Source organism: Hippopotamus amphibius, chromosome 1 (assembly GCF_030028045.1).
Source record: "Hippopotamus amphibius kiboko isolate mHipAmp2 chromosome 1, mHipAmp2.hap2, whole genome shotgun sequence".
Classification (NCBI taxonomy): Eukaryota; Metazoa; Chordata; class Mammalia; order Artiodactyla; family Hippopotamidae; genus Hippopotamus; species Hippopotamus amphibius.
The window spans coordinates 225,897-253,499 of NC_080186.1; the positions used below are offsets into that span (position 1 = coordinate 225,897).

Sequence of the window (27,603 nt, forward strand, 5' to 3'; positions counted from 1 at the left end):
TCACACACTGCCTCCAGGAAGTGTCCGCCATCCTCTGAGAACACCTTCCCGAGGGCTCCTGGGAATATCCGAGCTCTGAGGTCACTCCGAGCTCCTCCGTGGACAGTCAGTGCCCAGAGGCGAGGGGACAGGAATACCCGCGGGATGTGCCGTCGGGGGGTGGCTGGGTCTCACCGCGTGGGGTCTCGGCACACGCAGGGCCCGCCCGGTCCCCACACACCTACGCGCTCTCCACCCGGAGGAGGGAAGAGCAGCTGCGCCAGGTGGGAGTGTGGGCTTCGTGTGAGCGGCCGAGCGGTTCACCAACTTATCCCAGCTGGGTGTGCAAGCACACGTGTCTGCGTGGGCAGGTGCGTGCCTGCGTGAGGGGAGCACGGCTGCCGGCACGTGACCCGCGAGCTGGGACTCAGCCAGACCAGGCAGGAAACGCGGCCTGCAGGGACCACCCCGGCCCGTCACAGCTCTCAGATGTGGGGGCCCCGAGCCCTCAGGACACCTGGGAGCCCTGGGCTGCACGCAGGAAGCTGTCCTTCGCCACGTGAGCAGGGGAGAGGCCTGCCCCGAAGGCCCACCCTGGTCTTGGCATCCCTGACCCCAGGACTGAACAAGGACCGGCGTCAAAGCCCTGAGGCTTGCAGGGGGCACACGCAACAGCCAGTTTGGGGAGAGGTCCTGACATGGGCTTAAACTCTGGTGTCCCCCAAAGGCCAGCGCCTGGGAGGCAGAGGCTGGGCTGAAGCAGGCGCTCTTGGAGGGTGGTGCACGTGGGCCCGGCCTCCACCCCACCCTCTGCACTCTGGGCTCCTGACAGGCTCGCTGTTGCCCTCTGGCCACAAGGCGACTCTTCCGGTCCTGTCCCTCCCACACCCAGCAGTGAGCCTGGGCTCCAAACCGGGCCTGGCCTTGGTGGCTGGCTCCTCCTGGGGCCCGGTGCCCAGGCCCCCGCCAGGCCCTGGGCCCTCATGCCAGCCCCCGAGGCCCCACTCAGCCTGCCCTGTGCTCCCACCTCACAGCTCTGCAGTGGCTGTGCCCTCTTGCTGAACTCCGGCAGCTCTAGGCGCTTCTCTGGCACCGAGTGAACGGACGGATGAGCACAGGGAGGAGCTGCCGCTGTGAGCCCGGGGCCGTGCCCGCTGCCCACCCCGACCCAGCTCCCCTCCTGGCGTGCGGGCCCCGTGCTGGCGGGCATAGTGGGGCTGGCAGGGGACAGGTGCCCCAACTGCCCGCTTTGGCCGGAACGGATGACCCCACAGATGGGCCTCATCTTGGCCTCTGACGTGAGGGCCTGGAGTCGAGGTGAGGAACGGGTGACAGAAACCGGGGAGGGCGCGGACGCCCTGCCCCCGCCGGCTGCCCCCCGACCCCTGCCACCTGCCTTCTGGCCTGGATGTCCCTCAGGGCCATGGGCCGACACGTTCAGTGACGCCCCCCAACTATCTGGGGGCCCGAGACAGTCGCACCAGGCCCGGGGGTGCCCAGCGGAGGGGAGGCCGGTGTGCCTGGGGCCCAAGAGGCCAGGCCACACAGGCCTGGAAGGTCAGGGGACGTATCTCAAGGGTGGGGACCAGAGGGCTACAGGGCCCAATTCAGAGCTGAGTTCTGCTGCCGGGGGTGGGGCAGGGCTGAGGCTGGGGGCTACAGGCAGTGGAGGGAGGGACAGGAGAGGAGCGGCGGCTCCGGGGGCGTCCCAGGGAAGCTGAGGGTCATCTCAGGCCCGCAGGAACTCTCGGCCCCTCAAGGCTGCCGGCGGTGGAGGCGGGCGGTTCCTGGGCAGCGGTCCCCAGGACAGAGGGTGCAGCCTCCCTGCAGCCCTTGCTGTGCTGACGCGGCTCCAACAGCCCCCAGGCCCAGGGCCACGCAGACACCCCTGCCCGCCCCCCTCGCCCCCCGCCAGGTGCCCCGATGGCTGCAGACCTCAGAATGGGAAGCCCAGGCGCCCTGCCCCGCGCCAGCTCTGTCCTGGTGGCTCTGGCTGGGAAGCCCGCTGCCGTCAGCAAAGGCCCCGTGCCCGCCAGCCCCTCCAAGGGCCACCCACCCTCGGGACCCCGCCTCCCCAAGGTGCCGCCCGTCTGCACTCTCTGCCCGCATGCAGCTTCCTCCCGGGGGCCCTGAGCTGGGCACCACAGCGGCCGCCCCGAGAGGCCCCATAGGCGTCCTGTCCGCACGGGGCCCGCGGTCACCCGTGACCCCACACCCCCCGTGGGCCTGGTCACGTTACAGAAAAGCCTCCCTGAGAGGCAGCCACACTGCTTGCCATCTCAGTCCTGACAGCGGGGGGACCACTGGGGAGTCCTGCTTGCGTGAGGCAGCTTGGGACAAGCCCCCCTCTCCTGGGCTAAGGTCCTGAGGCCTGGGGGCTGTCTGCGGGGCGGCGGTCCTGGTCCCGGCTGAGGGCTGCCTCCCGCTCCCCAGCGCGGCTTCACCCTCGCGGAGGAACGGGTGGCGAGAAAGGCCCGAGTGGTTTATTGACGCTGATTTCAGGTGGCCGCCCTCTCAGCAGCTGGCCAGTCCTCCGTTCACGTCCTGGTGACTGAGCTCGTGTCCGTAAACCGCAAACACTCCAGCGGGAACCACAGTGCAGAACGTGGGGGGCTGGCCCTGCGGGGCCCCTGCCTTGGGCCCCGCGGACACGGGCCAGACGCCAAAGGAGAAAACATCAGTCCCCGCGGAGGCTCTGGGGAGGCCAGGCCGCACCTGCCTGTGTGCGGCAGGCACCCCGACGCTCCCGTCTCCACAGGAACTCACAGCTGTCCCTCCACAGCCAGCTGAGGCCGGGAACGCAGGCTGCAGCCTCAGGGCTGGGGCAGAGGGCCGGGACTGCCGGACCGCACAGCCCGTGGCAGGTCTGGCGCAGCCAGCCTGTCCAGGCGGCAGTCACAGGCACATGTGGCCCTGGGTGGACACGTGCCTGGGGGCTTTGACCTCCAGCAGCTTCAGGCCAGTGTCCGTCCCCAGGTGGACGAGGCTCTGCCGTGCCCGGGGCCCAGGAGGGGCGCAGGCGAGGACAGCCTGCCTCTCAGACGTCTGTACAAAATGCATTTCTGCTTAAACACAGACAAGAGTCAGCAGGAGACCAGACCACTCACTCTTGCAGCAAAGCCCTGCAGGCACCTGACCCTGGGGACCGGTTCCCAGGCCCCGTCCTGCCCCTGTGTGGACACAGCTGGACCCTCCGAAGGCCTCGGCCTCACTGCTCTCACAGGGGGTGCAGGGGTCTGCCCGCCACGGGCTCCAGGGCAGAGGAGCACCCGGGGTCCTACAGGCTCTCTCCCAAGGGGCCTGGACCCCACATGGCCTGGCTCCGCAGCCCGGCTCAGGGACGGAGGCTGGAGTGATGCCCACATTCTGGGGCATCTGTGTGATGACCATCACTCAGTGTCACTGGTCACCCTGAGTGGCCGCGTGCCGTGAGGAAGGCCCGCGGGCAGCTGGCTCCTCCGCATGTGTGGCCGGAGACAGACCAGCCAAGCCAGGGCTGCGTCCCAAGGACTCGCTGGGCAGCGCCCGGCCTTCGTGCGTGGCCCCCTCCTTGGCGGCACACGGGGCTGCAGGCGGGCCTCGGGGTCAGACGTTGCTCACCCGGGCCTCCAGGGAGGAGACGGCAGGGGGGCCCACGTCCCTGTCCGAGGGCCGCTCGCGCCGGACGTAGCGCGGCTTCCGCACTGAAATGGGGTCAGAAAGAGGTGGGGTGAGAGCGGGGCCTGAGGTCGTGGGCGCCCCTGGCCCGGGCGGAGGTCTGGCTCTCTCACAACACAAAAGCACAGGTCACGTGATGCACCTTAGGGTGGGTGGTAACCCCCCAAATGTGTGTCCACGTCCTGAGGCCCAGAACCTGTGGGTGCGACCTCACTTAGAAAACTGGTCTTTGCAGATGTGATTATCTGATGCGCCCTACATCCAGCGACCAGTGTCGTGAGAGGGAGGCAGAGAGAGGCGACCCAGAGGGCAGAAGCCAGCTGAAGATGGGACGGTGGCCAGAGGGATGCGGCCACAAGCCCAGGGACACGTGGAGCCCCAGAGGCCGGGAGTGGCAGGAAGGACCTGCCCCAGAGCCTCAGGAGGGGGTGCGGCATTGCCGCACCGTGACTTCTGACTTGCAGCCTCCAGAACCGTAAAAGAAGACACCGCCATTCTCCCAAGCCCCCGGGGCCCCAGGAGATCGACACAGGCACAGTTTGGAAAGATCTCACTGGATAGGGCAGATCTCGCCTTGACGGAGGGACTTCTCTGTCCCCAGGGAAGAGAACGTCCCCACATGTCCCCACTCCCGACCTCTGCACGGTGGCAGGAACACGGTCTGGGGAGGAGGTGGACGCCCCTCCCCAGGCCCCTGCTCTGTGGCCCACATGGTGTGACCTCTCTGTGCTCAGGGTGTCACCTGCAGCACAGCTAACTCAATAAAACCAAAATGCCAGCCGCTCAGGAGGGGCCACCGGCTCCTGGCTCAGGCAGAACTGGGACGTGGCGGAGGGCTAAGGGCGGCAGGGGCGCCCCTGACCCGTGTTGGGAACCGCTTTCTCTCGACAGACTCAGCGTCTCAGGAACAAAAGGGAAACAGCACAGAAGCCGTGGCTGATGAAGAGGGGCTTGGCCAGCACTCCTGCAGCCGCCCCGGGCCCGGCGTTTTGAAATTCCCACCAGAGACGAGGCACGCCGACAGGGCGAGGGACAGGAAGTGCTGACGTACCTGAGGACGGCGGCGGGGGAATCATCGCAGCCTTGGGAGGGGGAGAAGACACAGTGAGAACTGCGGACGGGACGGCCCACAGCCCAGACACACAGACACCCAGGTGCACAGACACCCAGATGGTGCCTCTTCCCGCCCATCGGGTACTTACAGCTTCGCCAGGCTGCAGGGCTGGGGCTGTGGGGGAGAGCACGTGTCACCTGGAGTCCACACAGCTGCCCCAGCCTTGGGGGGGGTCCCTCAGGCTGGGGGGGGGTCTCTCATCCAGGGGGAGGGGAGGTCTACAAGCCTGCAGGAGGTCCCAACTCCAGGCTCACTCCAGTCCCTCACTCCTGTGCCCAGTGGTGCCCTCAGCCTGCCCAGTCTCCCACTGCACTCAGGTGGTGTGGCCCCAGCGCTCTGGGGCAAGCCGCCCCTCCCCAGCTTCCCGCCTCCTCCTGCAGGGTGGCTGCCCCCGTCACCCTTCATGCTGAGTATCCCCAGGGCGGCACCACCGCTCTTACCCTTGGACCTGAGAGCCACGGGACAACCCAGTGCCCTCCGGACTGCCCCAGGTGCGGCTTTGCCCCTGGACACCAGCATCTCAGCCCCAGCCCCAGCCCCACTCCGTGCCCCCGGGACCCCCCAGCAGGAGGGGTACCTTTGTTTCTCCCATAGAAGACGTCGGGCAGCTTACTGGCACGCTTGAGGTAGAAGAACGCAGCCACAGAGAGGATGAGGCCCGAGCTGATGAGAAACGTCCCCAGGAAGAGGGAGGCTGCCACCTGAGGGCCCCCTGCAAGTGAGGTGAGGGCTGCCAGGGGCGCACACCTGGCTCCTGCAGGGGCCGAGGGCGCTGCACGCAGGGGCATGGGTCCCCCCTGCACTCCGCCAACCCCCGAGGCCTCAGGTTCTCGGTGGGGGGCGGTTTGGGCTGTTGAGAGGTTCAGTGATCCCGGCCCCCAAGCACCCCACCTCCTCCCTTGACACTCAGCACAGGCTCGGGGGCCTCCACAGCCCTGGAGCACAGATACACCCTGCCTCGCCTCTCCAGAGCTTGTCAGCTGTCACCCGAGGTGGCCTTCCCAGCACCAGAACGCCCGCCCATCTTCACCTCCACGGGATCCGGCAGGCCGGCGGGCTGAAGCCGCGCTGGAGGACTCTGCGTTTAGACACCTGTGGGAGGTGCCTTTCTGGCCCTGACGCACAGGCACGAGGCCGGTCACGGCCACGCTGCAGCCTCAGGAGGGACGAATCCCAGCTAAACGGGCCCCACGTGTGCCACAATGGAAACAGGCTCAACATGGGACTGCAGGGGCCTCCCTCTGCCACCTGCTGCTGCAAGGCTCAGGCCCACGTCACGAGACGCTCGAGCCGTCTGGGCCCACCTGCCCTCAGCACTGTTGCTCGGCCTATGCCAGTGCAAGGACACTTGCTTCTGGGCCTGAGACTCGCAGGGGAGGCCGGAGCTCTCGGTCCAGGTCCCCACGTCCTCTGCGGAAGGACTAGGGTCTGGGGGGTCACGCCCCCCTTCGCAACCCTGTCACCTCAGAAGAGGTGGCCACACCCCGGGGCAGGTCCTGCCCCGTGACTGTAGTAGCCACGGGTGGCCTGGGCACCACACCCCTGCAGCCCGGCCAAGCCGCCTGCATGACCACAGCCCCACAGCCCGGCCGCTCCCTGAGGCTCAGTGGGCGTCTCAGTCACGACGGGATGCCTGGCAGCGGGAGCAGGCTGGGCCCGGAGCGCCTGCCGTGTCTGCCCCGAGGACCAGGTGGTGTGCTGGGCGTGTCCGTCTGGCCTACAGTGTCTGCAGTCCCCTGCAAGACCTACGTCCTAGAGGAGCCACCGGGGACAGCGCAAGGGGACCTCAGGTGTCCTCCCATCTTGGAGAATTGCACATACTGAGCTCCCAGCAACAGAGGGGCCGAGGGCCTCTGAGCAAAGCAAAGGGTTAAGATGTGCAGCCGGTTCAAAGGCATGTGGGGGCCCACGCCAAGGGGCCCCAGCCACACCCACCCTTTCGAATCAATGCCAGACCCGGATTTCAAAGCCGGCCGAGCCTCCAGACTGTCTGGGGTCCTGCTCCGTGACCAGGGCTGCGTCCTGGTACAGAGCTCTTGGCTGGGGTGGAGCCCACCCTTGACCGTGGATGTGGCCCTGCCGTGGCCAGCACTGGTGGTTGGGTCTGCGCTAGGAATGGCTCCAACGCTGCCCCCAAGTCCCCCCAGGACCGGTCCAGTGAGCCGAGAGACTTACCAGAGCTCGGCCGCGCAGGCATCCCTGTGCTCCGGTTCACGGGGAACGGTGCGCCCCGGCCAGTGGCTGCGGGGGAGCAGAGTGGTCAGGGCCGCCGGCTCCACAGGCCGCCCAGACCCACGGTGAGGTCCTGGGCCAGGCACGGGGGCCCCGTGGAGGACCCCCGGGGAGCCAGAGCCGTAGCCCAGAGGGCATCGTGGGCCAGCAACGAGGAAGGGAGGCAGCCCTCACCCCACAGCTGTCCTGAGGGACGAGAGGACCCGGGGAGAGGGCTCCCGGGGGGTGTCCACTGAGGGACAGCGGCCCAGGTGTTGGGACAAGGACTAGGACTCCCACCCTTTCCTCCAGAACTTGGAGGTGTGGACGCTTGGCGAGAAGCAGGCAGGTGGAGGGGCAGGGGGACGGGGTGGATGTGGGGAGACCTACGGCCTCTGCACTCAGAGCTGTTGTGGGTTCCGTTCCTGCAGCGCACGCAGCTGACAGTGCCGTCCTCGGCCCGGCGCCCGTAGCAGCCTGTGCGGGGAGGCGAGCCCCGGCTCAAAGCAAAGCCCACGCGAGCTGGCTGCCTTCCCAGTCCCGCCCACTGTCCCCGCGCTCCAGCCACCTGTAACCTCGACCAGATCCCGAAATCTCCCAGGGTCCCCCCCGTGTCTGCCCTGACCCTCCAAACTAACATTGCTGCTTCTCTCCCACCCTTCTGAGTTGGAATCACAAGAAGCAACACCGCTATGTCCCAAAGCCCTGCAAACCGACGTGAACCTCAGGGCAGCCACCTCGCCGGGGGACGGCAAGCAGCGGCCGTGCGGGCCGCTCGGAAAGTTCCTGAGAGACGAGGGCTGCGAGGAGGGCTTCCACGCCACCCCCACCCCACCCACTGCCCCCACACAGAGGCCTCACTGCGGTGGGAGCCCACCCGCACCCCTCGGCCTGGAGCGAGTCTAACAGGACAGCCTGTCCCCGGACTGAGGGTCACTGAGACACGGGAGCCGGTGCTTGCTTGGTTCTCTTCTGCTTCTTCCATCTGTTTTCTCTCCCCTCTGCTGACATCCTACCCCACAACGTCTAACCCCCCCAAGTCTCTCCACAGCTACCAACTTGGCTTTTAATATGTGAAACTTTCTGAATGTAAAGTTTCAAGTGGGGACTAAGGAAACCACGGTATGTCACCTCTTTGGCATAAGGACTGTTTTGCGCTAAAGGCGCTTAGAAAACAGCAGGTGCCAGGAGGGCGCTCCGACCTCCCCTTTTCGTCCTGGAAGCAGGAGCTGCCCCACCCCCACCCCCAGCCAGGAGGAGACGGGCGTCGGGACCTTGTCACCATCCCCCTCGTGGCCCTGCCGCCGCCCCCCCGCCCCCGCCCGTGTTGTTTCAGTCACTTGCTTCTTCCCCCGATGTGTGAGCGCAAAGGTTCTGCCACGTACTTAGGACTTCATTTCCTCCCATTTCACGGAAAACTTGTACACATTTGTGTGCTTTGCTCCTGTCTACATCAGCGTGTCTCAGCCCAAGTGAAACCCCCTGCGAGGGCAGAGGCAGTCCTGCCTGCCCCCACCCCCAGGCCCGGAACCGCCGTGACCTTCTGGGGTCCTACCCCCACCTCCTGGGACGAGGCCTCATCACCCTCGCTGCCTCTGTCCACCCCTCCGGCCCCTCCTTCCCGAGGCCACCTAGGCTGGCTCATGCCAGAGCTCACCTGGGCCACAGAGGCTAGTGCCTGGGCAGGTGGCATTGGTGTCCACCACGTCCACACAACACGCGGGCTGCTGGCCCTGGAGGGGAGATGGCGGTGAGTGTCCAGACCCTGTGGCCGGGCTGCTCGTGCAGGCCAGGCCCAGGGTGGCGTCCACACAGCGGCTCTCAGCAAGCTCACCCCAACACCCGGGCCTCGGGCCTCTTGTACTCGGCGGCCGGTGACTGCACCCCACTGACCCTGAGCGAGGTGAGGCTGCGTGGCCACACCGTACAGACAGCACTTGGTGTCCAGCGAGCTTCCGGTGACTGAACCAACAACCGAAGCGTCAAGTCGAGACCTGCTGGGGCACATTCTCTGGCACCCGGACTTCCAAAGGCAGGAAGGAGACTCCCTCGGGGCGAGCCCAGAGATTCTGCGGAGGGTGGGCTGGGGCAGCCTGGTGGGCAGGGGCTGGTCCTCGCCTCCACTGCCCGCCCCGCCCGCCCTCCCCTTGGGCCCGCCCTGCTGCCCTTTCTCACAGGGTTCTCTTGGGTCACGGCAGAGCTGCCACCTCGCAACTTGTGGGCCACAGACGGGCACACCGTGATTGGCAAGGGGCACCTAAGGGCGACTGAGGAACGGTGGGCACACCCTGGCCACGAGGGGGGCCAAGGCGGAGCCTAAGAGGGACGCCTGGCCGTCCTGTGCCACCCAACCCAGCAGAGGCAGAGCGGCTGGAAGGCCCACTGTCCTGGAGGACAAGCAGCTGGGTGTGTGCAGACGTGGCCGGGCACCTCCAGAAACCACAGCCCGGCACACCTGTGTCACCGGCTTGGGAGAGCCGTGGCCTGGCCAAGTCTGGGCCTGGAGCGGGTGTCTCTGTCCACCCCACTAGCTCTGGCCAATACCAATGGCCAGCTCTGTGGAGGCTCTATGTCAGCTCCAAGAAGAGATCCATTTGGGCAGAGGGAAAGGAGGTTCTAGCAGGCAGAGCAGAGCAGGTGCCAGGGGTGGGGCTGTGCGTCTGCTACCTGCCCAGAGGCACAGGCCCCCTCTGACCCTGACAGTGGGCACGGTCAGCGTCTCTGGGGCCAGGACAAGGGTGGGGCCTAAAGGTGGAAGGGCGAGACCCCTGGGTGAAGAGCCCACGTGCCACGGGACAGGTGCTCACCGCGCTTCCTGAGGATCTACTGGCAACTTCCACCAGGAGGCCAGCCAGGAGGACGGCGCGCTGCAGCCCCATGTCCGGAGCGCAGGGTCTGCAAGAGAGAGGGGCTGTGTGGCCGCGGGCGCCGCCTGCCGGGGCCGGGCACCGGGCAGGGGCCAGGGCAGGGACGCTTACCTGGCCCACCTGGACACGGGCCGCAGACATCCGGACCCTTGCCGCCCGCCATCAGCGGTCACGGCGGGCTTGCTGAGCACCACGGGTGTCGTGACCCAGGGGCCCAGCAGACCCTCGGCGGGGGCCCGCCAGTCGAGGTGGGCCGGGGGCCCCGCTGCTGCCCAAGCACAGCCAGACCAGGCCTGGGCCTCGGCCCCTGGGGCTCGGGGTCCAACCCCGTGGCTCGGCCCACCCAGATCGGGATCCGACGGACTCACTCCCTCCTCCGCCAGTTTTCTGCCGTCTGCTGCTGCTTCCCGGAAGGAGGACGGAGCAGAGCGGGGTCTCGGTGAGCCAGTCCTGCCTCAGAGCTCGGACGGCCCTTCCACCCGCCATCTCATCCGGTCCCCGTAAGACCCAAATTCAATTTCCAGCATTTTCACCCAGAGACGGAACCGTTAGGCGGCTGGGGTGCCTGTGGGGCAGACAGGCCAGTCAGGGGCCCCCGGCCTTACAGTTCTGTGCCGCTCGCCCGGCTGTCGTCAGGGAAGGGTGGGTGAGACACACCCAGCTGGGACGATGAAAGCCACGACACAGCGCCGGGCACCGATGCGTCCGGTGGGCGACGGCGCAGAGAGCAGACAGACAAAACGGGACCACAGGTGGCAAGTAAGCTCACGGACACTGAGACCACTTAAAACGTGACAGCCCACGTGACTCGGTGCTCACCTGCCACATTTCTAACATAACTAGGGAGACACAGCAGGCTGCACCACCCCGGAAGTAAACCCTTAGGTTCCTAACCAATCTCTGCAAGGTGGGAGCCACAATTATAATCCGTCCCAAACACGTAAAAGTCACCTCTAGAAAGACGTTCTTCTTAACAAGAGCATCTGCAGGGTGGAGCCGTGCATGAGGGGGCGGGCTCTGGTTCCAGAGAGGGCGCCCGTGCAGCAGGCCTGGGGGTCCCGGGCCGGGGTCTGTCCTGTCACTCGCTCTGTGCCGGGTTCGGTTCAGGCCGCGGGAGCAGACCCGCCTTCCCCAGCCCCACGCCAAGTCCCCCCGCTGGAAACGCCAGCTCTTCCCGGCAGCACTGTGCCCTTTCTAGGACGTGACGTCCCCTCAGGTGGCAACGGCTGGTGTCGCAGCCGCACGGACACCTCTGATTCAGGAACCAGGCCTCAGTGGACGCCCGAGCCCAGCGGGCATCCCCCCGCAGCCCCCCCCCGCCTGCCGCCCCCCCCACTGCACACGGACTGTGTCTTCGGAACGGACCACACCGCCCGTGCACCTTGGGTCAGGCTCCTGCCCTGCGGCACGGCCATGGAGATCTTTGGATTCCTTCACACTTCGCCCCCTCGTGCCTGAGGGGCATCCACTGCAAGGACACTTCCCCAGCCTGCCGCCTGCCGGTGGCCACGTGGCGGCTTCCACGTTTCGGTGGCCAACGCTGCCAGGGTCGCCCCCGCACAGTCACGTGCTTTCCTTCCTCGTGGGTAAACACCTGGGAGCATCGGGTCGAGGGAGCTCTCTGGGAAGCAGCCCCAGCAGCCCTGGGTGGCCACCTGCTCCGGCCCCTCCAGCTCATGGCCCTGCACCGGTGGGCGGGCAGCGGTTCTCCTGCTGTTCCAACCTGCGTTTCCCTGGTAACGCGTGATGGTCAACACCTCTGTCCTGCTTGTCATCCATTCACACATCTTACGGCTCTCGTGACGTGTCAGTTCACATCTCTGGGCCACCCTGTTCGGTTGGGTCATCTACTATTATGTGCTAGCTCTTCACGTATTTTGTCAGATATATATCCTGCAAATATTTGCTCCCATTCTGTGACTTGTCTTTTCATTTTCTTATGAGTATCTTTATTTTTTTAAAATAAATTTTATTTATTTCATTTATTGGCTGTGTTGGGTCTTCATTGCTGGGAGTGGGCTTTCTCTCGTTGCGGGGAGCAGGGGCGACTCTTCATTGAGGTGCACGGGCATCTCATTGTGATGGCTTCTCTTGTTGTGGAGCACGGGCTCTAGGCGCGCAGGCTTCAGTGGTTGTGGAACTCAGGCTCCATAGTTGTGGCTCGCAGGCTCAGTAGCTGTGGTGCATGGGCTTAGTTGCTTTGCGGCATGTGGGATCCTTCTGGACCAGGGATCAAACCTGTGTCCCCTGCATTGGCAGGATTCTTAACCACTGCGCCACCAGGGAAGTCGCTCTTATGTGTATCTTTAGAAGAACAAATGTTTTCATTTTGATAAAATCGAATGCATCCATTTTTTTCTTTTATGGTTCTTGCTTTTTTGTGTCCTAAGAAATCTGTCTTGACCTCAGGGTCATAAGGATTTCCTGTGTTTTCTTTGAGTTACTTTTGTGTTATGGTGTGAAATACAGATCAAGCTAATTTTCTCCCCCATGTATATCCAGTTGTTTTAACATCATGTGTTAAAAAGACTTTCCTTTTCATATTAAATAATCTTGACATCTTTGTTGAAAATCAATTGTCTGTGTGTGGGTCTGTTTCTGGGCTTTCTATTCTGTTCCATTCATCTGTGTGTCTTTCCTTCACCAGTATCACACAATCTCAACTACTGAAGCTTTACAGAAAGTTTGAAGTCAGGTAGAGTAAAGCCCTGCTTTGTTTCATTGCTTTGACAATTTCAGGTTACCTGCATTTCTATATTTTAAAATCATCTTGTCCATTACTATAAAAAAGCCTGCTGGAATCTTGACTGGAATAACTGACATTTTAACAATACTGAATCTTCTAACCTATGAACATGCTCTCTCCATTTCTTCAAGTTGTCTTTATTTATTTTTTAAAATATTTATTTATTTATTTGGCTGTGCCAGGTCTTAGATGCCGCATGCGGGATCGTCAATCTTCGTTGCGGCACGGGGGATCTTTTTTTAGTTGTGGCATTCGACCTTAGTTGCGGCATGTGGGACCTAATTCCCTGACCAGGGATGGAACCCAGGCCCCCTGCATTGGGAGCATGGAGTCTTAGCCACTGGACCTCCAGGGAAGTCCCTTCAAGTTGTCTTTAATTTCTCTCAGCAATGTTCTGTGGCTTTCAGTAAACAGGAGGTCTTACACATCTTTTGTTAAACTTATTACTAAATATTTTGTGTTTGGGTATTATTGTAAATACAATTAACTCTCTAATTTCATTTTTTTTTTTGAACAACACTCAAGTGACCTTTAATATACTTAGAACAAATCACTTTACAAAAAGCACAAACACTTTTTAAAAGGTAACTGTGGACACAGTACACAAATTAAAGTAACGATAACAACACAGTCCCATGATCTGATCCTCTAAAATGGACTTTAGGAATCTCTGAGCAATTTACTAGTTCTAAATGTTCATCCAAGGAGCCTAGCTATATTTCTACACGTTTGAATGTTGCACTGAGAACAGCTGACCAAAGACGAGTTCCCTCTGTCAGTCTCCAGTTTTCCAAGGGCAAGTGACCCGTGAGCCCGTGTGCATCCCCACTCTTTAAAGAGTGGCCAAGAAATAAACCAGCAAGAAGTATTGGGCAGAAACTGATTCCCAGGAGACATATGGATAAGCAAGTCAAACATTAAACATTCTATGTGAAAGAGAAGACAAGCAAAGAAAGATGCACCAATACACATCGTTCAAGGAATAGAAGTTTCTACTAAAAGACAAAAGTTGCACAGCAGCAGCTATGACTTTTAGTGGTATTTTGTTACACTGAAAGACATATCCTGCCATGTATCTTGCAGGGAAAACTTTCCAGAGGGGTCACGCCTAATCTATCCCATATACTTAAAAATGGCCAAATCTGACATTCACAGAGTCATTCTAGAGACGAGGAACAGGGCCACAGAAGCCTGGTGTCACCGTTCGCGGCAATCAGGAGCCCATTTTTACTCACTAACCCCTGGCTGAAGCACCTCCCCCTCGCCACCCCATCCTTCACTGCAGGACTCCATCCTCTTGCTAAAAACCCAGGCCAGCCAACATCCCCCTGTTCTAACCACAAAGTGGTCTGCAGTGTAAGCTGCTCCTCTGTTTTCCACGAGGCCAGGTTATCGCCAGCCAGGACTTCTGCATAAGGACCTTCCCCACACTTGAGAAGTGGTGTATGAAGTCTTCCGCAGGCCAAGCTCTTCAACATTTTCTCTGTTGGGATTACTTCTCTGCCCTGGACGAGCACCTGCTCGGCACCTCTCGGGCTGGGCAGCCCCGGATGCGCTAACTGCCCTGACAGAGGTGCGTCCACAGGGCAAGCTGAGCCAATGCTGACTGACAGTGACGTGACATCAGCAAGGTCTGAAAAGCAGTGTGGGAACTGCAAACCTCTGTCAACAGTTCCGGTTAAAATACTCAAGTTCAGAGTAATACTGGCAGACAGGAGAGGAAGAGCGTGTGTGTGATGGTTTCATTCACCTGCATGAGTCAACACCCCTGGTGAGGGGGTAGGACTAGCAGTGAAGAACAGAGGGGAACACCGAGGGAGACAGACAACAATGGAGAAGCAACGGTCAACTCCAAGTTCAGAGGAACAGAGGCGCCTCAACTGGTGCTCCTGCAAAATATACACAGTGCCCTGCCCAGTGCCATGCTTAACATGCCGTGTCGCCTCCAGGACCCTTGGGAGGAAGCAGTGAAGGGCCCGACATTTCAGTAGTTTCCAGTGGTAATTTCAAGCGCTGTAGCTCCAGCTCTTAGACAGTAGCGGTCTGATTGTATTATGTCTTGCCCTTCTTTTGAACTTTTCCCACTTTTCCCTGCTTTTGGTGATTCTTTCTCCTTCTTGTGTTTATTTGGCACAGCTGGTGCAGACAGCCACAGCTGCCCCCACGGCCTGCTCCCGGCAGCAGCGCCCACCCCCCCAGCCCCGGCCATGGCCACCTGGGGACTGAGTCATTCTCCTGCTTGCGGTTCCCCTTTTCCAGGCTCCCAGAGGCTGTGGCAGCAGCAGTGGCAGTGGCCTCTGATTTCCTTTTATAATAGTTTACTGTTAGTATATAAAAATACAAGTAAAATTTGCACATTAACCTTGAGTTCTGGGATTTTGCTAAATTCACAGTTCTACCAGCTTTTCACAGATTTCTTAGCGTTTTCTACATAAAGAATCATATCCTATGCAAATAAATATAGCTTCACTTCTTTGTTTTTCTTGGAAACTTATTTTAAGGCACAGCAGCTGGTCTGTGTTAGAGAACATGCACATGGAGGGAATCTGTGCTCTGCTTCTGATGGGTGTGCTTTCTACAAATACCCTCAGGTCAAGACACCTGGGAGCACTGCTCAGACCCTCTGTCTTTACCGATTTCTTTAGGCCTTTTGTTCTGACGGTTGGTGAGAAAGGTGCCAGTCACCCACCACAACTGCTTGTTACTCCCTCTGCTGGGCGCACTCACAGCTGGCATGTTTGCCTGATGAAACCACCTCTTCATCACTAGAATTTCCCGGTTCTCTTCAGGAATACTCCACATCTTACATCTACTTTACCTGACATTAACATAGCCACTCCAACCTTCTCATGCTATTTGTATACATACACATTTTTGCATTTGCTTATTTTCAACCTGTGTTTTTGATATTTAAAGTGACTCCCATAGACAGCATGTAGTAGGGTCTTGCGTATTTACCCATTCTGATCATCTCTACCTTTTAACTGGAGAGGTTAGTCCATTAACATTTGATGTAATTATCCCCGTGGTTAGACTTAGGTCTACCATTTTATTATTTGTTTTCTACTTGTTCCTTGGTTTAGGTTTTTGGGGTTTTTTTTAAATAAATTTATTTATTTATTTATTGGCTGTGTTGGGTCTCACTGCACATGGGAGAGCAGGGGCTACTCTTCATTGTGGTGCACAGGCTTCAGTAGTTGTGAGGCTTCAGTAGTTGCAGCACACAGGGTCAATAGTTGTGGCTCACAGGCTGTAGAGCACAAGCTCAGTAATTGTGGCACATGAGCTTAGTTGCTCCACGGCATGTGAGATCTTCCTGGAGCAGGGATCGAACCCGTATCCCCTGCATTGGCAGGCAGATTCTTAACCACTACGCCACTCAGGAAGTCCCTTGGTTTAGTTTTAATACATAAAATACTTTATTTTTTTAGAGCAGCTTTGGGTTCACAGTTAAACTGAGCAGGAAGTAAGAGAGTTCCCATACACCCCCTGTCCCAACGCAAGCAGCGCTTCCCCCACTGTCAACGTCCTGCCCCAGAGAGGTCCCCTGACACACCCACACAACTCATCACGGGCGCCTCAAGTCCACATTTACATTAGGGTCACTTGAGGTTGGGTTTTGCCAAATGTATAACGACACTGTGGCTGCGTTTATGGCTACTGTTTTATTATTTGTTTTCTGCTTATCTCTCTGATGTCTTATTTCTCTGTTCTCTCTTTCCTGCTTCCTCTCATAGTATTTGAATATTTTTTAAAAGTCCCTTTCCATGTATCTTTTGGTTCTTCAGTTATGATTCTCTGTGTTATTTTCATGGCTGTTGCTCTAAGGACTGCAACACACATCTCCACTGCTTCACAGCGACTTAGATCCTGCAGCATCTCATATAAACGCAGAACCTAGGTCCACAGAGCCCCTCCACTGTTCTGCATGCTACTGTCATCACACATTTCATCTGCATGCACTACAAACCCAAGACATGTTCTGATTTTTTCATTTTTTTCTAAAGATTTATTTTTTATTATTTATTTTTATTTTTGGCTGCGTTGGGTTTTCGTTGCTGCACACGGACTTCCTCTAGTTGTGGTGAGCGGGGGCTACTCTTTGTTGCGGTGCGTGGTGGCTTCTCTTGTCGCGGAGCATGGGCTTTAGGCGCACAGGCTTCCACAGTTGTGGCACATGGACTCAGTAGTTGTGGCACATGGGCTTAGTTGCTCCACAGCATGTGGGATCTTCTTGGCCCAGGATCGAACCCGAGTCCCCTGCACTGGCAGGTGGATTCTCAACCACTGTGCCACCGGGAAGCCCAGATGTTTTCTCTAAACACATATTTTAAAGGAAACAGCCCCCAGATATTTACCCATCTCGATGCTCCTCACTTACTCACAAAGACCTGAATTGCGCTCATTTACCTTCAGCCTGGAGAAACTTCCTTTGGAATTTCTGGCAGTACACAGATGATGGCAGCAAATTCTATCCGTTTTCCTTTTTCTGAAAATATCTGTATCTAACACACACTCCTGGAGGGCTGGCTACCTTCCTTCCAGCGCTGTATGGATGTGGCTCCACTTGCCTGCTGACAAGTTCCTAGGCTTTGCGATGTGGTGTGTATGCAGTCCTGTTTTTCTCTGACTGCTTTCAAGATTTTTAAAGTTAGTCTTAAGATTTTCAGTAGTTTGAAGATGGTGCGCCCAGGTACGGTTTTAGCCATTTCATCCTGTCTGGGACTCACTGAGCTTCTTACATCTATACATATATGTCTTTCACCGTATTTGGAAAGAGTCTGGTCATTGTTCTTCAAGGTCTTCTCCTGCCCGACCATGTCTCTCGCCGCCCCTCTGGGCTCCGTGGTTACCCACTCATAGACACTTCCCACTGCCCCGTGAGTCCCTAAGGCTCTTCATGCTGTTCCCCCAATTATTCCCCCAGCTTTTCTTCAGACCAGATGATTTCTATTGATCTGTCTTTGAAGTCTACTTCCTGTCATTTTCATTCTGTTACGCCCATTCAGTGAATTTTTCATTCCAGGTGTTATATTTTTCAGTTCTAAGATTTCCGTTTGCCTGGTTTTAAAAAAATATTTTCTATTCCTCTGCCAGGATTTCCCTTGTTTTTGTCCCTTATGAGTGTATCTTCCTTTACCTCACTGAGGTGCTTGTTTCATGACCCAACACCTGGGTCATAACACGATTAGAGCCTGTTGACTGTCTTCTCCCTCGAGGATGGTCCACCTCACCCTGGCTCTTTGTATGTTGAGTGATTTTGGATTGTAACACGTATACTGCAAATGTGATGTTGTAGAGACTCTGAATTCCATTATATTCCTCTGAAGAGAGTTTATGGTTTTGCTTTAGCAGGCGATTAATTTCATTAGATTCAAACTACAAATCGTGTCGCTATCAACTTTGTGACAAGCGGTGGCCTCCTCTCAGTTCAGGTGGCTTCTCTACCTGCCCTGTGAGTGCATGGGTCAAGGCTTGGCCAGAAATATGAGCAGAGTTTATTCGCAGAGTTCCTCTTTCCAGGATTTCTCCTCTTACTCTCCAGAAGCTGTGGCTGCCCAGCTCCTCCCCCTGGTCTCACGTGGAAGAACCAGAGTTTCAGCCACCCCACATCACCACTGCAGTGACTGCGTTGCCCTCAGAGGAAAGATGTCCAAACAAGAGACACACTTGGTGCTGGCTACTTCCTCTGAGTTTAAACTTCCCTCAGAATCTGCCTGCTTTGTCTCCTCTCCAAGAGTCCTCAGATAGCTGCTTTTTGCATCTTGTCCAGGGCTGACAATTGCCACCTATGGGAGAGTCATTTTGTTGGAGCCGATTCTTCTATGCTGGAAACAGCTCCACTGCACGGCTTCTCTATTCGGGAACCAAATGGTGGACCCAGAGGTCAGCAACAGGGCACTCGGAGAGAACTGCAGAGCCACCAGAGTCGCATCTCCACTGGGCAGGAATCAGCCTCAGGGAAGCAAACGGGGGATGGACGCTGAAACACTCTTCTGGGTTAAGAACATGAATCCAGTTGCCAAAAGGTAACTTAAGATAATAAGTTACACCTAACATTATCTTAGTAGCCCCTTTCATCTCTCAAACATTCCCCAAAGAATGATAAAATTAACAATCTGAGGTTTATTCTCCTATGAAATGCAATTTCACACCTTAGAGGTCTGTCACATGCACAGCTAGGGCTGGACTTTCATGCTCATGTGGTTTGATAAGGATGAAAACGTCTCTTTTTGCTGCAGATCCTGAATCTCCCAGCCAGGGATCCGAACCAGCTCACTGTGTAACAGCAAGAGCAGCAATCATACAGCACTTGCTGAGTGCCAAGCACCACCCTGAGTTATTCACTCATGTCAACTCATTTCACCCTCCCAACAAGGCCTATTACCAACCCCTTTTGAAGAGGAGAAAACAGGCTTGCACAAGATCACACAGCGAGTACACAGCAGGCTGACGGCTGGCCAGGCCCCTGGCTCCCACCACACTGACCTGGGGCCTGAGGGTTTTCTGCTGCAGCTGGTGAGTACTGCTTGTTTTACAACGTTCAACCAATACACTTAGTATGTCTGGCCAAGTATGGTGCAATTCTACAGACATTCTCTCTCTCTCTCTTTTTTTTTTCCCTTTTGGCCACACCACAAGGCTTCTGGGATTTTAGTTCCCTGACCAGGGACTGAACCTGGGGCCTCAGCAGTGAGAGCATGGAGTCCTAATCACTGGACCCAGAAATTCTCAATTTAGTAAACAAAGGCATCCAAGACTTTAAAAATTAAATATAATACACCTCCAACTAATTTTTTAAAGACTATTAGCTAAAGAAAAGATAAAAACTGTGTTGTAGAATTTTCTAGCACAAGAAATAAAACATATGCGGCCAAGAGCACTAGAAGTAGAAGGTGGTCACTGGGACCCTCTGTGCTGTTTGTGAAGTACAGGATTAATTTTTAAGATAGACCATAATAAGTTTAACACACATACTTAATCTCTACAGGAACCACTAAAAAATAACACAAAAGGGCAGAACTAAGACGTCAATAAAGGAGATAAAATCTTATAAAACTTGATTCGCCAAAAAAAGTTGGGGGGGGAGGAGAAACAGAGAAACAGATGGAAAAATAGAAATCAAACATCAAGGTGGTAGATTTAAGCCCAGACACTTAATAACTGCACTAAATGTAAACAGACTAAATACGCCATAAAAAGTAGAGATTAACATCACTAATCATTAGGGAAATGCAGCAAATATACTACTCCACACCCATGAGGATGGCTACTATCAAAAAACAGAAACAACTGGGACTCCCCTGGTGGCCTGGGTTCGATCCCTGGTCTGGGAAATGTATCCCGTATGTCACAACTAAGACCCGGCACAGCCAAATAAATAAATAAATAAATAAATAAATATTTTCTTTAAAAAACCAGAAACAACGACTGTGGAGAAACTCAAATCCTTGTCTGTTATTAGTGGAAATGTAAAGTGGTGCAGCTGCTGCAGAAAATGGCATGGAGGTTTCTCAGAAATAAAACACAGAATTACCAAATGATTCAGCAATTCCACTTCTGACTATATGCTCAAAAGAACTGAAAACAGTATTTAAGAGAGATTTGTACCCAGCAGCATTATTCACAACAGCCAAAAACAAAGTGGAAGCAACCCAAATACCCACCGACCCATGACTGAATAAACACAGTGTGGTCCGTCCACACAAGGAATGTTATTCAGCCTTAACAAGGAGGAAATTCTGATACCTGATAACATGGGTGACATTATACTAAGTGAAATAAGCCACTCACAAGAGGACAAATAACGTATGATTCCACGTACATGAGGTCCCAGGGCCGTCAAATCCATAGAGACAAAAAGTAGGAGGGTGGGTGCCAGGAGCTGGGGGAGGGGATGGGAGTTAGTGCTCAATGGGGACAGAGTTTCAGTTTGGGAAGGTGAGAAAGTTCCAGAGACGGATGGTGCTAAGTGTTGTACAACATCATAAACACACTTAACGCTACAGGCTATATGCTTTAAAATAGTTAAAATGGTAAATTTCATGTTATGTATATTTTACAACAATAAAAAAATCTGGAAAAAATGAAATTACATAATGCATATAAAATGCCTCAATAAACAGTAATTATTATAGTTATTTTTTATAAAGTAGAGATTGTCAGATTGGATAAAAAGCAAGACCAGATTATATGTGCTTTATAACAAACAAACTCTATACATAAAGACACAGAACACAGAAAGGACAGGATGGAAAAGATAGCATACAATTACTGAGTAAAACAACACATGCAGATATACTGATCTCAGACAAAGGAGACTTCAAGAAGATTCCTGCCTTAGAAACAAGAGGGCCCTTTCACAATAACAGAGTAAATTCATCAAGAATATAAACCAATCATCTTGTATTGATTTGTATGCACTTAATAAAACCTTGCAAATACACGAAGCTGACAAAAGTAAAGGAAAAGACAAACCCACAACTGTGACTGGAAACTTTAATATCCCTCTTTCAATAACTGATTGAACAAGTAAACCAAAAAAAAAGAGTAAGGACATAAAAGATTTGGGCAATATTATCAACTGACTCAATTGACAATTACAGAATATGACACTCAACAAAAGTGTAATACACATCTTCTTCAGTGCAAACAAAATATTCACTAACAGACCATATGGCAGACCACGAAACAAGCATCAACAAATTCAAAGGATGAAAATCATATACAGTAATATTCTGACTAAATGGAATTATACTAGAAATCAGTAACAAATGATATTTAGAAAATCTCCAAATACTTGTAAATTAAACAACAGACTTCTAAATAACTCATGGATCAAACAAAGGACATTTTAAAATATTTTTAGGACTTCCCTGGTGGCACAATGGTTAAGAATCCGCCTGCCAATGCAGGAGACACAGGTTTGATCCCTGGTCTGGGAAGATCCCACATGCCATGGAACAACTAAGTCCATGTGCCACAACTACTAAATCCCATGCACCCTAGAGCCCTTGTGCCACAACTACTGAGCCCATGTGCTGCAACTACTGAAGCCTGCTTGCCTAGAACCCCTGCTCCGGAACAAAAGAAGCCACTGCAATGAGAAGCTTGTGCACCACAACAAAGAGTAGCCCTCACTCGCCACAACTAGAGAAAGCCCGTGCGCAGCAACAAAGACCCAACACAGCCAGAAAGAAAGAAGGAAAGAAAGGAGGGAAGGAAGAAAGAGAAAGAGAGAGAGAAAGTAAGGAAGGGAAGGACGGATTAAAAAAAAGTTTAAAAAAATAAACTGGGGGACTTCCTAGGTGGCACAGAGGTTAAGAATCTGCCTGCCAATGCGGGAGACACAGGTTCAATCCCTGCCCCAGGAAGATACCACATGCTGCAGAGCAACTAAGGCCATGCACCACAACTATTGAGCCCATGTGCTGCAACTAGTGAAGCCCACACACCTAGAGCTCGTGCTCCGCAACAACAGAAGCCACCACAGTGAGGAGCCCACACACCACAGTGAAGAGTAGCCCCTGCTCACCCACAACTAGAGAAAGCCCATGTGCAGCAACAAAGGCCCAACACAACCAATTAAAAAATAAATAAATTTATAAAAAAATAAAAAAGTAAACTGGTACTCAAGTTGATAACTTTGCTTCTCAGCGTGGGGAGGTATATGGGTGAATTATTCTGAAACTGCTTTCTATGTACACTGGGGTGGGACAAATAGGAAAAAGATGTTGATGGAGGTGAGGTTACACATAAGCACTTTTGTTACAGACACACAGGCGAACAGATACATAGTTACCTATCTGCTAGAAGGACTATGGACAATGACGCCCCAGCAGCAATGCCCACACCCACTGCCCGGGGCCTGCTTTCTTCTTCTTTTAAAAAAAAATAGATTTATTTATTTATTGGCTGCATTGGGTCTTCATTGCTGCACACAGGCTTTCTCTAGTTGTGGCAAGAGCGGGCTACTCTTCATTGTGGTGCACGGGCTCCTCATTGTGGTGGCTTCTGTTGTTGCGGAGCACAGGCTCTAGGCACGTGGGCTTCAGTAGTTGCGGCACATGGGCTCAACAGTTGTGGCTCACGGGCTCTAGAGCGCGCTCCGTGGCATGCAGAATCTTCCTGGACCAGGGATCAAACCCGTGTCCCCTGCATTGGCAAGCAGATTCTTAACCACTGCGCCACCAGGGAAGTCCCTAGGGCCCTGCTTTCTCAATCCCACTCTCCAGTGAAACCAAGCAGCTCTCCTTGGAGACCTGGGTGACTCTAGGGCTGAGACAGGGACACAACAAGATGGAGTGAAGCTGGAGTGGTGGGCGGTGCGAGAAAGGGAGGAGGCGCTCAAAACAAGGGGCTGGGGTGCAGGGGGAGGGGGGAGGGGGACAGACAGACGACACGGTCCTGGTGGCCAAGGCTGGAATGAGGTGAGCCGCCAAACAAACAAACGGCACAGAGCTGGGTCCCCACCAAGGTGCAGACAGACACCCACAAGTCCACCCTCCTTAGGAATTCCAGACCACATGTGGATCTTCCCCTGAGCTTGGCTCCCACCCCCGGGAGCACGGGCCGCCTCCCTGAGTGGCTGCCAAAGAGACGGGAGGACAGGACAAGGAGCGACTCTCCTTGGCAGACACCACCGGAGCCTGGTGACCAGGCCGACAGCCCCCGCGATGTCGTGCGGACGTCAGGTGCCCTGATAGGACGTGACGAGAGGGCCGCCTCACCTCTGGGGTCTTCTTTCCAACCCACAACCCCTGTCTAACCAGGAGAAAACACAGCAGACAAACCCCACATCAGGGACATGCTACAAAACACCTCAGCAGTCCTCCTCAAGACCGTCAAGGTCACGAGAAACTAGGATCCCGGATGGGATCCCGGGCAGAAAGAGGACCCTGGGGCAGCGTGTGACCTGAAGGCGGGAGTGCAGGGAACCTGACGGAGCCCTCTCAAGGCTTAGTTCTCACAAACGTGCCTCGGTCGGCAGCTTTTCTGTAAACCTAAAACTATTGCAAAAGATTTTAATTTTAAAAAGATACCATTGATAATGTGCACAGGCAAGGCAAACAATGGGAGGTGACACTCTTAATATATACACATCTCTCTGACATGGCTTGCATCCAGAAGACCTAGAGGAACTGACAACTTGATAATTTTTTTCAAAGGCAGGGGACTTCCCTGGTGGTCCAGTATTTAAGAATCTGCCTTTCAATGCAGGGGACTTGGGTTTGATCCCTGGTCAGGAAACTAAGATCCCAAGTGCCGCAGGGCAACTAAGCCTGCACGCCACAACTACTGGGCACTTGGACCGCAACTAGAGAGCCCACGTGCCACAGCTATGGAGCCCACGCACCCTGGAGCCCAACGACACAACTAGCAAGAAGCCCATGTGCCACAATGAGGAGCCCACGCACTGCAGTGGAGGATCCCACAGGCCACAACGAAGATCCTGCGTGCCGCAGCTAAGACCTGACACAACCAAAAATAAAATAAAGTAAATAAATGTTTTACAATTTTACATAAAATAAATTTAAAAGGGCAAAAAACTTGATCAGACGCTTTGAGTGGGCGCCACAGACCGGACGCACTACCAGCGTCACTGCTCAAGGAGATGCAGACAGAAGACACAAGCTAACACCGCTCGGCCCCTTGGGCCCCACGCGGCAGACACATGCCCACAGAACAAGTGTGCAAGAATGGACACAACCCCGTAACCGAAGACAATGCCAGGAGCCCACCCAAGTGCCGTCCCAACATGGACATTGCACTGTAGACAGCCAGGGCCACTCCACAGACCATGGAATCTAACACATCACCATGAAGGAATGTGGCAGAAATCACAACTGTGCCTGCATCTGGGGGGCGGGGCTGGGAAGGCTTACGAAGTCTCAGTCAGCCCAGGGCAGCTTAGACAAGACGTTGTTCCTCACAGACCCGGGGCTGGGAGGTCAAGGTCAAGGTACCAGCAGATCCAGCCTCTGGTGAAGGCCCTTCCCAGCCTGCAGACACCTGCCTTCCCAGCCTTGCCTTGGTGTGCTCACAGGAGGCGGGGTGGGTGTCTCGCTTTCTTCCTCTTGTTATCAGGGCACCAATCCCCTCATGGGCCCCCCCCACCCTGATCACCTCCCCAAGACCCCACTTGCAGACGCCATCACATTGGGGGTCAGGGCTTCAACACACGGATTCGGGGGACGCAACATGAGGGAGACTTTAGGGATGGCAGAAATGCCCCTGTCACGGCAGTGTGCAGGTTACACAGCTGTATACACGTGTCAAAACTGGTCAAACTGACCCTATGCACTTCATTTCTGTCAATCACATGTAACCAGGAACTGAATAAACACAGCTCCTTTTCTACTTTGAAAATCTTATTGGAACCAAAAAGCTAAGGAATTGGGTACAAAAATTTCTGCCAGGTAATGAAAACTCTGGTGAGAATTTAAATGGTACCATTTGTTCTTTCACAAGTCTCATTTTTCCTTAGAAGAACTGTTTTCAAAGAAGTCACCGTGATTCTGAACAAGCAACGCATCAGGTAACATCCTGGTCCATCAGTGGGGGTTGGGCGCTGGCCAGAAAAGCACATAAACGGCTCTCCTGCCGGGGTGACTCGGCAGGGGTGGACTCGATCTTGCAGCCTCCCTGGCGGCTGTGGCTGGAGAGGGGAGAGGGGCAGGGGGTCACCAGCTTCACAGTTCACCTGTGCTGATCCTTCCTTCTCCCCCTGCCCAGCACAACACAGGGGGGCCCGCTGGACCTTCCGGCCCCTCAGTGAGGGCACCGCCTGCCAGCCTCTCAGCAAGCGAAGGGCACCCACGGGCAACGTGGCTCTCGGGACAGAATGACAACGCGGCCCTCCTCATTCCCACGCTTCCCGTTCTGAAAGCCCCCGCGCTCACGGGGCATCTGACCGATGTAAAGCACACACTCTCGGCTGCGGACTCGCCGGCTCGGCGGCCTCCGCAGCCCCCACACGCTGCTGCTGCTGCTGCGGGGCAGACCCTTGGAGGCCACCAGCGGAGCCCCCGGCCTCGGGGACGCGGGGTTCGCAGCGCTGCGGTGACCGCAGGCCGTCCTCCAAGTGAACCCCGCGGCAACCCACAGCGCACCTCGCGGCCCAGGGCGCTGCGGGGCGGGCGGGCAGGGGACCCCTCCCGGGCACGCAGCGCCCGCTCCCCCCCGGGCTCCCGAGCGCGCGGCGGCCCTGCAGACTCCGGCCGGCGCAGGCTGCGGCGGGCGCGCGGAGGAGGGCCCGGCTCTGCCGGCGGCCTCGCGGGGGCCGCGGCGACGGCACAAAGGGCCACCCCGGCGCCGCGCGACGCTGGGAGACGCGTCCGAACCCCGGTCTCCGGTAAAGCGCAACCACAGCGCCTGTTACGTCGTCCTAGTGACGACGCACACAGAGCCGCTGGGCCAGGCTGGACCCTCCGGGCGCAAGGAACCCCCACGCGGGCCCTCCCGCGCGTCCGGGGCCGGGGCCGGGGCGGGGCCCGGGCGAGGAGAGGCGGGGCGGCCGGCCCCCGCGCCCCTCGGCCCGCCCCACCGCTGCCGCCGGGCCCGGGGGCCGCACCCTGGGGGCCGCGCCCGCCCGCCCCCCGGCCCCTCACTCACCCGCGTGCCCTTCGGATTCCTCTTTCGTACCCCCCGCCCTCCAGGCGGTCGCACTGCGCCCCCTGGGAGTTGTAGTCTCTCCGCCGCCCGAGCCCAGGTGCCAGGGAGCGTGCCTCGCAGCCTCAAACTACACCTCCCGGCGGCCCCCGCGAGAGCCCGCCCCCCGCCAGGAGAGGGCCGGGCCAGCGTTCCCGCGAGAGCCGCAGGCACGCGCGGAGCGATCTGGGAAGTGTAGTCTAGGGCCCCGAGTAGGGCCGCAGAAGCGAGCGGGGAGCTATGCTGCCCGGGATCCCTCAGCCGCCGTCGTCGCCCGCGTTGCCAGGAGCGCGGGGAGCCCGGCCGTCGGGGCGCCCGCGGCCGGCTCCTCGAGCGGGGGCCCGAGTCCCCTTCGCGGACGCTCGGCGGGGCTGCCCGTCGGTGTCCCGCGGGGCTGTGGTTGCCGGGACAGCACGGGGCCGCACAGGCGCGTCCCGGAGGACGAGAGCGGGCTTCCCGCCGCGCTCTGGACTCGGCCCGGGGGCCGCTCCCGGCGCCCGCGCGGGGAAAGGCCTGTGCGGGGGCCGCGCGCTCCGTGCACGGCTCCGCAGCGAGCCCGCTGTTCCCGGGCTGCCCCGCTCTGCCGCCTCCGGGGCCGTCGGCGGAGCCCGCCCTCCTCACGGGGCGCGGCGCGGGGCACGCGGGGCCGGGGCTGCGGGGCTGCCGGGGCCGGGGGGGGCGGGTGGTGCTGTGCCGAGCAGCTCGGAGCTCGGCGCGGCCGTCGGGCGGGGCCGCCTTCCTCCGGGCGCGCAGCCGGGGTGCGTGTGCGGCAGCGGCTCTGAGCGCGGCGGCGCGGCCCGGCCCGGGACGGGCGCCCGGGCCGCAGGCTGCGGGCCGCACGGACGCCTGGAGGCCGGGCTTCTCACGCCTCTCCCGGACTTCCTTATTCAGTGTGAACGGGGCGGATGGGACGGACGTGTGGTCTCGGGTTTCTCTGCACTGGTGAAGCTGGTCGGACTGGTTATTCGTTCCGCGAAGGCTCCACCCCGTGGCCTCGGGGTGCCTCCCGGGCGCTGCCGGAGACTAGGTGGCGGGACTGTTGGCGGCCCGGGCTGGCGTGTCCCGGCAGGGTGACACCGGAGGGATGTCCGCCTTGCGGTCTCAGGCTCTTCCTCTGCTCGTGTGTCCTGCACCCTCCTCACGTCTCAGCATATGGGGTCGCATGCGAGCAATAAAAGGGGGGGGACCCGTCAGAGTCCCTGGGGGCACCTGAGTGAGCGCCGGGTGCAGGTTAGGGTCAGGATCTACAGGTGTGCAGGGTGCTGCAGGTGTGCGGACTGCTGTAGGGCAGCTGGCGCCCGCCGGCCCCGGCCACCGGGCTCCCAGACGTGGATGCCGACCCGCCCCGTCCGCAGCTGGCTCCTGCGCTGACTGGCCAT

At 57.1% G+C, this 27,603-nt stretch overlaps 1 protein-coding gene across 1 annotated transcript; it reads right to left on the reverse strand.

Moving 5' to 3' along the window:
• Positions 1-1,533: 1,533 nt before the first annotated feature.
• On the reverse strand, positions 1,534-27,603 carry C1H1orf159 (chromosome 1 C1orf159 homolog). Its single transcript, XM_057747270.1, has 12 exons — positions 27,540-27,603; positions 26,189-27,237; positions 25,028-25,232; positions 9,769-9,856; positions 8,796-8,955; positions 8,619-8,694; positions 7,352-7,438; positions 6,926-6,991; positions 5,328-5,462; positions 4,839-4,864; positions 4,688-4,718; positions 1,534-3,662 (listed from the first exon to the last, which is right to left on the reverse strand). Exons 1-12 carry the CDS (start codon positions 27,601-27,603, stop codon positions 3,565-3,567), a joined length of 2,085 nt encoding a protein of 694 aa, XP_057603253.1. The 3' UTR covers positions 1,534-3,564.